Source organism: Denticeps clupeoides, chromosome 2, assembly GCF_900700375.1.
Source record: "Denticeps clupeoides chromosome 2, fDenClu1.1, whole genome shotgun sequence".
NCBI classification, from domain to species: Eukaryota; Metazoa; Chordata; class Actinopteri; order Clupeiformes; family Denticipitidae; genus Denticeps; species Denticeps clupeoides.
In genome coordinates, this window is record NC_041708.1 from 34,434,740 (window position 1) to 34,448,257 (window position 13,518).

Genomic DNA, 13,518 nt, shown 5'->3' on the forward strand with positions numbered 1-13,518 from the left:
TGAATCACATACATTTATTAATGACATCAGAAATGCGTGAGACTTGTCATTTGTCTCCTGGTTCTTTGGTGTCTGGGGTAGCACTCCAGAAAAAAACATTAGGCAACTGAATTTATTAATACTTTGGTCAGTATGGAGTCCCCAGAGGACCCCTGATATTGAGACACGTGGAGTAGAACAGGCTGGTTGATGCTGCAGGTTCCTTTGCTCTTCTCACCCCTCTTCTGTCTTCCAGTTCTAAGCTGAGACACCCAGGCAGACTGCACTTTGTCTTCAATATTGTGGAGTCCCCAGCATGCCCTGAGCGGCCGGTGGCCAGGAGAGGGCTGTGCACCGGCTGGCTGGCTGACCTGGTGGCCCCTGTGCTCCAGCCCTACGGTGGCGGTCCGGCTCCTGCTGAGAGTTCCGGGGATGCAGCTCTGCCCAAGGTTAGAAATGGATATTATGGAGGAGGGTGTGGTGGCCTTTTATATCCATTTCTGGACCAAGCGTTCTGTACAGTGCCTCAGTTTTTCCAACTTGTAAAGGAGTTGGGTCAGTAAGAAGTCTTCAAATATGCAAGACAGGAGTTGAGGACCATTCAATATGATTATAATAATTACAACATTCAGTACCAAGTTTAGTGTAATTTAGAAATGTTTTTGTTTTTGATAGAAAACCATACATAGCATTATGTTCATGTAAACAGCCCATGTTGTAAATGACTCTGGTAGCTGGAAATGTCTGATAATGATTGAATATCTACAAACATGTGGAGAGGAACTTCATCAACAACAATTAGTCTTGTGGCCTAATGAAGCTTTAAATGCAGTGGGCTGGTGCTTGAGGTGTGAACCTTCACTGGCCTCACGATTTGATTTGATTACGATTATCAATGCCCCGATATCGGTGAATCCCATGGCTTCTATTGGACACCATTGTGTCCCTGAGAAAGACACTTAACCCTAAGTTGCTCCAGGGGGGATGACTGTCCCTGTAAATACTGATTATAAGTTGCTCTGGATAAGTGGGTCTGATAAATGGCGTAAATGTCACGCGAAAATGTCACATGCACAGCAGTCAAAGTTCAACAAATCTCAATTTTAACCACGGTGCGAGAACAATTTGGGGCAGTGGTGCCACTGAGCAAAGCACCGTCCCCACACACTGCTCCCTGGGCGCTTGTCATGGCTGCCCACTGCTCACTCAGGGTGATGGGATAAATACAGAGGACAAATTTCACTGTGTGCACCGTGTGCTGTGCTGCTGTGTATCACAAGTGACAATTACTTCACTTAAAAAAAAATTATAAAATAAATGTAACAATAATTTCATGCTGTCAGCAGAAAACCACCAAGCGACGTCATTATGATGTAATCAATGATGTTCCGTACTGCATCAAGGCAGTATCATCAACGTCTGCATCGCGACGCATCGATTTTACGATTAATTTCCACTTCCCTAGCTGGTGCCCCACTTTGAGTTGCCGTTCTGCGCCCCGTGTCCCAGCAGTCGCAACCCTGCTTAGGAATAAACAGTTTTGGATACTGAGTGAGTGAGAATGACTTGTTGAGGTGACAGCAGTTAGGCAGCGGTACTTTTAAGACCACTTCAGACCTAGTTCTTTCTTTGAGTTGCTTAATTAAGTTGCTTACTTGATTGGTCACTTTAAGAGGGATCTAAATGTGTGTGTGTGTGTGTGTTTGTGTGTGTTTTTCAAGATATACATCAGTCTCCGCCCACCTGGCACTTTCCATTTGCCCGCTGATCCTGCCTTGCCACTAATAATGGTTGGACCGGGAACAGGAGTCGCGCCCTTCATCGGTTTCCTGCAACACAGGTTCCTTCTATTATTATTATTATTATTATAAGTCAAACGTTTCCAAAATGTTTTGTGCGTGGCTAAACAAATGGGCATAAATCAGCCACGTGCTGCCTTTTACAAGCAAATGAGGTGTCGCATTGACAAGCGAATGCCACATTTTCCAGCCTTCACATCCACACAACTGTGACGTGGTCCAGGTTACGCCTCCTCTGCTCTTTAGCCCCAACAGGCTGGGTGTGTTGAGTTTGGAACGAGCAGTCTGTTCAAGCACCTCTGCTATACGAGTGAGAATAAGCTGTACGTGAAGGGGCGGCGTAAAGGAACGCTGACAGCCCCAGACCCCCGGGAGTGGGTAGAACCTAGTGCAGGGGAACCAGGTAAGGATGCGAAGCCATGCGGAGGAGAGCCGGTAGCCTGTTTTTGCTGACGCTCGGCGCGGTGAAAAAGTTACGTTTACAGAGGCGATTCCTCAGCACTGCGGTAATCGCAGGGGCTTGTGTCAGAATATGGATGGTGTGAGAGAGAGAGAGCGAGTGAGACGCCACACCTGTGGGACGTGACAGTGCTGATGAATGGCCTCGCTTCCCCGAATCCTGGCCTCTCCCATCAGCAATGCCCAGAATTAGGGTCTCTACGAAATTTAGCCTTTTTCTTCTGCTGGCATTATTAAAACAAACAGGCTACAAATGAACCGTCAGGGAGCCTCCGTAACAGATTTATGACAAGCCGACCGTCTTCAAACGATTTGTTTTGTCAAGAGCTGTCAACGGGGGCTTGAGAAGTGAAGGGGGCAATTCACTGTTTTCTTTCTGGCCGCTTTGTGCAGCCCTGTCACTGGGAGGTTGTAGACACTGCCTAACTGGAGACTACCCCCGACGCCACGCTTTGATAAAAGATAACAATCGCAATTTTGGCAGCGGGACGCTGTTTGGGTCACAGAAATGAAGGCCTCCTTTTTAGCAGCGAACAGCGCTTTGATTCGCCTCTGTGCCAATCGATGGCTGCCACTTGCCAGTTGAAAATTCATTCTTTCTATTAAGGTCCTTGAAATAACGCCGTGTTGGAGGTTCCCAGAAAGTCATGGCCCCAGGTGAGCCTGGAGACAGGTTCTCAAGGTTAAATATAAGGTTAGAATGGTCATTTTGATTGTACACATTTATTTGCACCACCGTTCACTCCAAACTCAAACTGCATTGGGCTGCAAAATATTTCAACAGTGAAGTCTGAACACATCACCAGCTATGTAATGCACAGGCAAAGCGACAAGCTGCCACCATTGACTGATGACTAATGCACTCCTGAACAAGACCGAGGGAAATTATTCACATTTTGCGCTGGTGGATCGCAACCAGGTTGTACGTAGGGGTTCGAAATGCAATCCTGACTATTTTTTTTTCTGCTGAAGCACATTAGTGGCTGTGTGAAAAACCATAGCATTCTGTTGACATTTTGTACAGTATTACAGGTTGGGATTTTTTTTGTTTGTTTGTTTCCTATTGCATAACTGTAAACTACATCGCAAGATTCGGCCTTTTCTCTCGCAACAGGCTACGCAGCTCCTCGTCCAGGCAATATTCATCTCCAAACTCGACTATTGTAACTCTCTCCTGGCTGGAGCCTCTGCAGTCACCATAAAACCACTCCAGATGATCCAAAATATGGCAGCCCATCTCATCTTCAATCAGCCGAAACACACCCATGTTACACCTCTTCTTACCTCCCTCCACCGGCTCCCGGTAGCTGCTCGCATTGAGTTCAAATCCTTGATGCTTGCCTACAGGGCTGTAAATGGAACTGCGCCCTCCTACATCAACACAATACTAGCTAGCTACACTCCTGCACGCTCTCTCAGATCTGCAAACGAAAGGAGACTAAAAATTCCTTCTTCACGGGGTCTCCGATTCCAATCATCTCTGTTTTCCTTTGTTGTCCCTGGCTGGTGGAACAACCTGCCCTCCTCCACACGACTAGCCGAGACTATCACCACTTTTAAGAAGCAGGTGAAAACCCTCTTGTTCAAAAAATATTACAGACAAATCTAACACTTACACACGCACATGCGTACACACTGCACAAACAATACAAAAATGTATAAATACATTATAATTTTTCTTCGTCTAGCACCTAACAATCTCTGAGCATGCTCTTCACTGACAAGTTTGAGCCTTATCAGGGCTCTTAGTTTGTAAACTCGATATTCTATAGAAATTGAACGAGAATTGCTGGTGTCTTCCTCTTGTAAGTCGCTTTGGATAAAAGCTTCTGCTAAATAAAGTAAAGTATATGACAGAGCATTACTGAGACCATCAGATGTTAAAACCATTATATATAAATTAACCAGCATGTTCACAAATAAGCAGCTTGACTCTGCACATTACAGATGAGCATTAGGGGCAGTGGTGGCCTAGCGGTTAAGGACGTGGACCCGTGATCTGAAGGTTGTCTGAATCTCGAATCGCCGAGGTGCCACTGAGCAAATCACCGTCCCCACACGCTGCTCCCCGGGCGCCTGTCATGGCTGCCCACTGCTCACCAAGGGTGGTGGTTAAATGCAGAGGACACATTTCGTTGTCTGCACCGTGCGCTGTGCTGCAGTGTATCACAATGACAATCGCTTCACTTTCACAGCATAGAAATCAAGTATGTGGATTTGGGATGCGGCATAAACGTTATGCGATATACATTTGGGCAACGGGAGAGATTTTGTTTATACCGACCTACCACAGAAATATCTGCTCCTCTCAAAAATGAGTCACTTGACCTGCACAAAGCCACACCTACGTGCAGCGCGAGGCATTCTCTGGGGGAGACGAGTGACATATCTCACTGTGGGACACGCCCCATGTGTGGCTATTCGCTGAAGCCCAATCCAATCGCGTCTTCAGGCCTGGCCGGAAGTGGGCAGCAGGAAGCCCGGCCCCATCTTAATAAAACCGCGCCGCGTCCATCTGGTCCCTCGTCCCACAATTCTGTTGAGATGTCTCACTCATCTCCCTCAGAGAACCGGGGCTAGAACAGGAACCGTTCGTTCTCTTTCAGTCGATTCGCACGACATCTTACTGTGGCATATAGAAAGCGCCCAGATTGCTAGTCCAGTAACCGGTAGGGCCGACGGCACTTCATGGAGACACCTCGCTTCCAGGACTGCATGCGCCAGAGTTAGAGCTGTCACATCTGCAGTGGTGCAGTTAGCCTGTACGGGTCAATGGGGCTTTGGCCCCTGACCTGCATGACCCAGCGAAATAGCCTGCATTAGCCAGTGGGACAACCTCTGCTTGGACAAAGCTTTACCCCATGAGGGGTTAGCAAAGCAAACAAAAATGTGCTCGTTTCTCCAAAACGGCCCCGTTCATCTACACCCGTACAGGGCAGAGCATGTTGAGCCGACAATGCCTCGTCGAGGAGAAGGGAGGCAGGTGAAATGCCTGCAGATCTACTGGAGGCCTTCGGGATGAACGTCACCTTCAGAAAACTGGGTGCGGGCTGGGTGCACAGAGAGGGCGTCTGACACCCTTCATAAAGCGGCACAGGAGGGGTTGAGACCCCACTGACGCCGCCCCCACACCTATGTCACAAGCAGTAAACATTCCAGCTTTTAAATAGCGAGACGGGCAGAGACGGAGCGATGCCACCAACTGCTAGGAATCCCTGGAACAGCGGCCCCCAGCAGCACCACGTTTATGACAGACCAGCATCAGCAGACACACGCAAAAAACAGAACCGAGCGATTCAGCCGGAAGCGGTCCAGACATTGCCGGGACGTTGACACCTGCTGTGGCGACAACGTCGCATGAGCGATTACTGCGTTTTGATCCAGACCTAGAAAAGTTATCTGCTGCGATGGGAACAGAGAGCTCTTTGCATAATTTAATCTGAAACCCAGATTGCAGGCAGAACCACTTGGAACGGGAAACAGCATGTATGATTATGAATCTGTACTGTTTGTTTGATATTATTATTATTATTATTATTATTATTAATATATATGCCTTAGTGTAAATACAAAGAGCTCTATGGCATTTATTTTGTAGATTATGTTCATTTTCTGTTGGTTATGTTAATTGTTATGTGTCCTTGACTGTGTGGAGTTGTGAGTCTGGAATTGTGACACTAGTACATCCCACCCATGTCAGGCAGGTGACTGCAGTTACAATCAATGTGATCAATGTGTAGTTTCTATACAAAAGTAAGACAATAAGAAGGTTACAATTTAATCTAAATATTATTTAAAGAGGAAGGTCTTGAGCTGTCGTTTGAAGGTGCTCAGTGACTGAGCTGTTCTGACCTCGAGGGGAAGTTCATTCCACCACCGAGGGGCCAAGACGGAGAAGAGTCTAGATGAGCGTCTTCCTTTTACCTTCAGAGATGGAGGACCAGGCGAGCAGTACTGGAGGCTCGGAGTATACGAGGTGCAGTGCGAGGTGTAATAAGAGACGGGCAGAGACTCTAACACACACAAACTGACCATGCACCAGTCACTCTGTGCAGCTTTAGTCTGCCAACTACCTCACTTGTCACTTTGTCACTTTAAACTTACCTCTGTTGCACTACATGGTTTTGCACTCTCCACCATGTGCCCTTATTTGTATATGGTGTTTTTAAAATTGTATATTGTGTTTTTTTTTTTTTTTTTTTTGTATTTATACCTTTTGTATTCAATGTTACTGTTTTGTATTTAATGTTACTTGTATGGGTCTGAGAGTAACGTAATTTCAATTCTCTGCATGTCCTGTACATGTGGCAGAATTGACAATAAAGCTGACTTTGACTTTGACTAAGGGCTGTGAGGTAGGATGGTGCTACTCCATGTTTGGCTTTGTAGGCCAGCATCAGTATTTTGAACCTGATGTGTGCAGCTACTGGGAGCCAGTGGAGGGAGCGTAGTAGAGGGGTGGTGTGGGAGAATTTGGGAAGGTTGAAGATCAGTCGTACAGCTGCATTTTGTATGAGTTGTAGAGGTCGGATGGTACATAGTGGTAGACCAGCTAGAAGGGAGTTACAGTAATCCAGTCATGAGATTACTAAGGACTGAACCAGTAGTTGGGTGGCCTGTGTTGACAGGTAAGGGCGGATTCGTCTGATATTGTAGAGAAGGAATCTACGTGAGCGGGAAAGATTACTGATGTGAGTCGAGAAGGAGAGTTGGTTGTCTATTGTTACTCCAAGGTTGCGGGCTGTTGTAGAAGGAGAGAGCTGTGAGTTGTTCAGGTAAATAGCAAGATCCTGATGTATCGAGGAATCTTTTGGAATGAATATTAGTTCAGTTTTGGTGGGATTGAGTTTGAGGTGATGGACTGCCATCCAAGCATGTAGATCTGAGGGAGGAAAAGAGAAGATGAGTTGTGCGCTCCATGTGCGCTTTCCGCTTTCAAGTACTCATCAAATGCAAGCTGAAGATCCAATAAATATAGTTTTCATGCATCCATTAGTCCACTGGGGCCTGAACGCGTCAACCCAGGCTGTTCCAAAGAACGTAAGTACTGGGGCTTTATGGAGAGGAGGCGGGGCATCCCACTTCCCTATCCAGCCAAGCCTGAAGGCATGATTGAAATGGGCTCAGCGAATAGCCACGCAAGGGGTGAGATGTTGAGCAAATCAATTGAAACAGAACCAGATTAATCAAACATAATTCACTTTCTCCTAAATACTAAATATGTTTCTTGCGTTGGATTCTTCAAAATGGCCTTCATCCAAACTTGTGACTGGTACTGTACAAATATAAAAGTGACTTGGAAAGGATCCACCTCTGCCTCATGTAGACTCTCCACTGTTGTCCCTCAAGGCTCAGTACTAGGTCATCTCCTTTTCTCCCTCTACATGAGATCACTTGGTGAGGTAATTTCCTCACATGGATTATCCTACCACTGCTATGCCAACGACACACAACTCATCTTCTCTTTTCCTCCCTCTGATCTACATGCTGCTTCCAAAATCTCGGCATGTCTAACCGACATCTCATCTTGGATGGTAGCCCATCACCTCAAACTCAATCCCACCAAAACTGACCTAATATTCTTTCCAGCAGATTCACCACATCAGGATCTTGCTATTTACCTGGACAACTCACTGCTCTCTCCTTCTACAACACCCTCTCTCCTTCTCGACTCACATCAGCAATCTTTCCCACTCATGTAGATTCCTTCTCTACAATATCAGACGAATCCGCCCTTATATGTCAACTCAGGCCACCCAGATACTGGTTCAGTCCTTAGTAATCTCAAGACTGGACTACTGTAACGCCCTTCTAGCTGGTCTACCACTATGTACCATCCGACCTCTACAACTCATACAAAATGCAGCTGTACGACTGATCTTCAACCTTCCTAACCTTCTCCCACACCACCCCTCTGCTACGTTCCCTCCACTGGCTCCCAGTAGCTGCACGCATCAGGTTCAAAACACTGATGCTGGCCTACAAAGCCAAACATGGAGTAGCACCATCCTACCTCACAGCCCTTATTACACCTCACACTTCACTTTACTTTTTTTCTCCGTCTTTGCCCCTCGGTGGTGGAATGAACTTCCCCTCGAGGTCAGAACAGCTCAGTCACTGAGTATTTTCAAACGTCAGCTCAAGACCTTCCTCTTTAGAGAATATTTAGATTAACTTGTAACTTTCTTATTGTCGAACTTGTGTACAGAATCTACAACAGAGTGAATAAAATAGATGTATTCATAGTTGAGGGTCCTAGAGAACCAGAATTGATCTCTTCATCGTTGGTAACTTGAAAGCATGTTGTATGTCGCTCTGGATAAGGGCGTCTGCCAAATGCCTTAAATGTAAATGAAATACAGTTTTTACAGTTTTCATGTTTGTTATTAGATTTTTTTTTTACAGTGAAAGGATCAGATGTGTCGTCGTGTGTCTCTAGCTGGTCATTTTCCATTATTAAGTCTGCAGGATGAACATTTTCAAACATAAAAAGATTTCTGCAGGACGAAATGACCAGGAGAAAAAAAACAGGTACAAGCTGCCACAGCCATCGTGGAATGGAGTGCAGCTTCATGCCAAGTCAGAGCAATGACTGTGACTGAATTTTTTTTTAAGGAATTGTGTTCTGTCCAGTCATGCCGGCCCTATTTGTATTCAGCATGAAGGCACTCTGCTCTGCATGGTGTTGCAAAATGGAATCCAGTTTTTTTTCATATTGGTATTGATCCCTTTGGGGCAGAGTAAAGCCTACTAAACCCAGTTTATTGCAGACCGTTTCCAGACTGAGCACTCAGCTCCCAGATGCTAATAGTCAGAGTTTTGCCTCCCAAAAACAGGCATTATGGTGTCAGGGCTGTTGCATCTCAGGTTTGGCCACCGTAGTAATTTGTAGTCATCTCAAAGGGCACTTACTGAGTTTTCCGTGCTTTGGACATGATAATTCCTGCCACTGTGTTGTCATTAAAATAAAATTAGCGCCAGCAACACAACTATGACCAACAAGTGTTTGCTATGATATTCCACTTTAGTTCTGCAATGGATATCTCATAGTCTTTCCCACGCATCCACTCATGGTAACTTGAGTGTTCAGATATTGCCTCTTTTTTTTTAGGTTGTTGTATATCATGTGTTGCAGCTAAATGGACCTGTTGTGATTTTTTTCTACCATGTTTTAACACTTGATAAACCTTTGTATATGGCTTCCGTCATGGAAAATAGTTCCAGCCAGGAGTCAGGTGGGTGGCAGATGCCTGTCTCTTTGCTCTGGGACAGGAAAAACAAGGTAATAAGGTCATATTGGAATTTGAAGATACATTCAGGGTGATGAATTTGTGAGATCAGCATTTCTTGAATTTCCATGCAAGGCCTTTTTGTACAATATAAATTTACAGTGCACAGATTATTGTGTGCTTCTGAAGTGTCAGCTAAAACATAAATAGTGGCTTGAAGTGAGAAGTAAGGCTGAAATGTGCCCTTTTTCACTTAAAAAACGAAATGGAAAAAGTCTGCTGCATTGGATGATCAGTGAAGGGACATGAATCGAAGGAACAGATTGTCTGCGCTAGAAGGGCATTTTTACGGCCAGAAATCTGCATCTGATTCTTTACAGCTACAAATTATTGCTGAAAAGGTAACAAAGACATGCTGATACTACTTTCATGTTGATAAAAGAAATATGTTCATCGCCTGTTCCTGGTCCAGGCAACGTGATGAGATTGATATTTTAGATGCTGTCGGACCTATATTGGGTCATCATCGGTTTTTGACAACGTTCTGCTTTTCAGATGAGACTTGTCACCTCAGGGACAGGTGCTCGCTACAGATAGCGGTCACCTCAGTGGCGTCACACGTCCCGAGACTTCTGGGATCTGAGCCAGACTCGTTGGCCACAAGTGGAATTGCTTTAATTGAAACTATACACACAACTCAAGCTCCTTTTCTACTCTGCAGAAAAGCTATTATCCCAATCTCTTAACTGTTTGGTTGAATGGAATCATACATGTCTGCAGAATTCATTAACTCTATTACACTGCACTTATTAATTATACAAACTAACATGTTGGCGTCTGCAATTGAACCAGGCTCATTTTTACCATTTTTTTTTTTTTTTTTTAACAAAAATGCTTTATTTAACCAAAATTTAAGGTTTCCATTAAACATTTTTCTGTTCTTGCAGAGAGAAGGAGAGGGAGCAAATGCCAGGTGCCACTTTCGGGGAATCCTGGCTCTTCTTCGGCTGTCGCCACAAAGACCGGGACTTTCTTTTCAGGTGGGTGCACCATGTGTTTTACCCTAACCAGCATTACTCACCCCACATGGGGGGCCAATGGCTCCAAACTGGCTCCTTGCAGCATGGAAAAGGCAGTGAAATGGAGGCGTTTCTGTGGAAACCTTGGGACGTGTGGAACAAGGCGCTGTACACTATGATTTGGTTCTGAGCATCCCGGTGAGCTATAACTCACTTCACAAGGTGTGAGTAATGACGACCATGGTGTAATACTGCAGTAACATCCACTTACACCATGATTAATATTTGCGTGAGAAAAATGAATCGAGGACCAGCTTCTCTTCATGATAACCATCTCCCTGGACTTACTTCTCCCACAGACAATTAATCTGTAACCCACAGATGGACTCATGGAACCAAGCTGCCATGGATTTCCATCTAGTTTGCTTTTGTCAGACCACACATAAAAAAAGGTCATGTGTTTAGATCGTTCAGCCAGAATAATGCAAGACCCAGAGGCTGAACAATCTGCGCTTAGCACCAGTTTCAAAATAGTTCCCGTTGTCTCTGTTTATGGCTATATTAGGAATTCTTTATGCTTATGGGGCACTATATTTACCACTTATTAACCGTACTAGTAAGAAAGACATTATGTCCATTATGTTGCAGGTCCATATTTAATATAGCCAAAACTAAAGTGCTTTCAGCAGTTTTCCAGCACTTTACACAAGCATTAGGACTTGTTGAGGTGGACAGACCTGGCATCTATGTCAAATACTGAGAAACCTTTGGTGTGAGAAAAGTGTGGAAAAGCTTTTCTTCCACACCACAGAACCAGTCCTAACAACAAACTCTCCACCAAACATCAGTGGGTGCAGATGGGTCCAGATGGGTCCAGTGGTGTGTAATTATTTCTGCAAAAAAAAAAAAAATTTATATACAGGCCCATAAGTGAAGCAATTTTATGCAAAAGGTAGTGAAACGACAAGATGCCAGCTACTATTTCATTTCAAAATATTAGTAAATTTGCTTCTTGGATAATGAAGTCTTCAGACATCTTATCAAGCCACATTCACCCTCTCTAAAAGCTTTACTCTATTCAGGAGGACCATCCCCATTTTTATTACATAGACTCAAAGTAGAATCATAAAACCATTTAGACTTTGATTTTTCAGGTTTGGGGCCAAAATTCCTCCCCTCTTATAAAAAAAAAAAAAAAAACTAACAACAAAGCATCAGAGCACTTTCTAATCAAGCCCAGAATTCACCGTGCACGTGGATGGCCGAGCACATCCAGACGTTGCGAGCAGGTGCCCCCGCTGCCTGCTGTTCTCCTCTCTCCGGGTTTGATGGATTTGTAGGTTATATTAAAAGGGAATGAAGAGCGCTGAGCTGGTGCCTGGGGACTAGGGTATCACTTGGCCTTATTTTCTGCGTAAACACTATTTCAGATCCCACAAGGGGGCCCTGTTGATGTCCAAATAACACTAACACACACACACACAAAATGAATTGACGTTAATGAATACTGTTGATGGGAATAGACTGTGAGGCACATACTGTACAAGATTCACGTACGTGTATGATGCTTTATGAGCGCCTGAATGAGTTCACCCTGATCTCTGATCTTCTCCTCTTTGCACCTCTTCCCCGGCTTTAATATCTGGGTCTCGCAGCTCTGGTTGTTTGTGAAGTTGAGAACCATGTGAGGTCTGCCGAAGCCTCCGGGGCCATTCTGCTCAAACGAGTTATGAAATCAGAGAGAATGAGTCTGGCCAGCATTCCTTGTTCACAAAGAGGAAGGCAGCTGAAAAAAAGCACAGGGCTATTGATTGAAAATGGAGGAAACGGGAAACTTGACCTTTTAGATCTATATTTTAAATTTTTTATTTATTAAGTATTAGGAACACGTTGTCCCTGTGACTTTCATTGAAGGTTTTCTAACCAAGGCCATTAAATAAGACCGAACACAATCTTTCACAATTTGACGAAAGATTAACTCTAGATTAAAATATGCCCTGGTTCCCTGTGTTCAACATGTTTTTTTTTCTTTCAGGGAGGATTTGGAGAAGTTTGTGGTGAATGGCACCCTGACCCATTTGAAGGTCTGCTTCTCCAGGGACAATTCGGAAGGGCCAGGAAGCAGCCCTAAATATGTCCATCACAGCTTGCAGCTTCACTCCAAAGAGATCATCAGTCTCCTGCTGGAACAGAACGGCTGTTTCTATGTTTGTGGGTGAGTTAACCTAAACCTGTTAACCTTTATTTACCAGTGTGGATGAGAATTCATTTAAATAGTAATGTTTTCTATTAAGTTTAAATAGGGCTGATGTAATGCCCTTGCAGAATATGTTCCAATCACACAACGTGCCTCCTCTCCTTTGCAGAGACGCAAAAAATATGGCTAAGGATGTGAACGAAGCTCTTATAGAGCTCTTCAGGACTGAGCTTCAGGTGGACAAGCTTGAAGCCATGAAGAAGATAGCAACACTGAGGGAGGAGAAACGCTATCTTCAGGACATCTGGAGCTGAAGCACGTTCCTGCCGATGTTCTGGGATGCAGATCCTGCCGGGTCTAAACTAAGAGATCCATTGTTAGTGAAAGACAGGAATTCATTCCCGAATCATTTTTCTGAAGGAGTTAGCCATAATCGTGTCTTCTTTTCAGGTATTCTAATTGATGACAATGCTGACTCTTTACAATAAAACTAATTCAAATGAATTACAGAGGCCTTCATTGACTGTATATCAGCTCTTTCTGGTTGTGAAATGAAAGTGAATTTGTCATTTTGATACACAGCAGAGCACAGCACACGGTGCACACAGCAAAATGTGTCCTCTGCATTTAACTCATAACCCTTGGTGAGCAGTGAACAGCCACGTAAGGTGCCCAGGGAACAGTGTCTGGGGACTGTAGCTTACAGGATTTGAATCTGCAACCTTTCGGTTACGAGTCTCCTTCCTCAACTGCTAGGCCACCATAGGCTAGACTTTCACAAACTACATTGAACTTTTAAATATACACAGCGATGTATGTACCATAACATTAACCCC

The 13,518-nt window shown here is 44.5% G+C and overlaps 1 protein-coding gene across 6 annotated transcripts in view; it reads left to right on the forward strand.

Moving 5' to 3' along the window:
• Positions 1-13,186, forward strand: part of LOC114766338 (methionine synthase reductase-like) — a 25,829-nt gene extending 12,643 nt beyond the window's left edge. For all 6 annotated transcript variants that reach the window (XM_028957082.1, XM_028957099.1, XM_028957064.1 and 3 more), the window contains 5 exons: positions 236-428; positions 1,701-1,819; positions 10,414-10,506; positions 12,521-12,700; positions 12,852-13,186. In XM_028957082.1, coding sequence (XP_028812915.1) covers positions 236-428; positions 1,701-1,819; positions 10,414-10,506; positions 12,521-12,700; positions 12,852-12,996 — 730 coding nt within the window. In that variant the 3' untranslated portion in view covers positions 12,997-13,186. The remainder of the gene's footprint in view (positions 1-235; positions 429-1,700; positions 1,820-10,413; positions 10,507-12,520; positions 12,701-12,851) is intronic.
• The last annotated feature ends 332 nt before the right edge of the window (positions 13,187-13,518 follow it).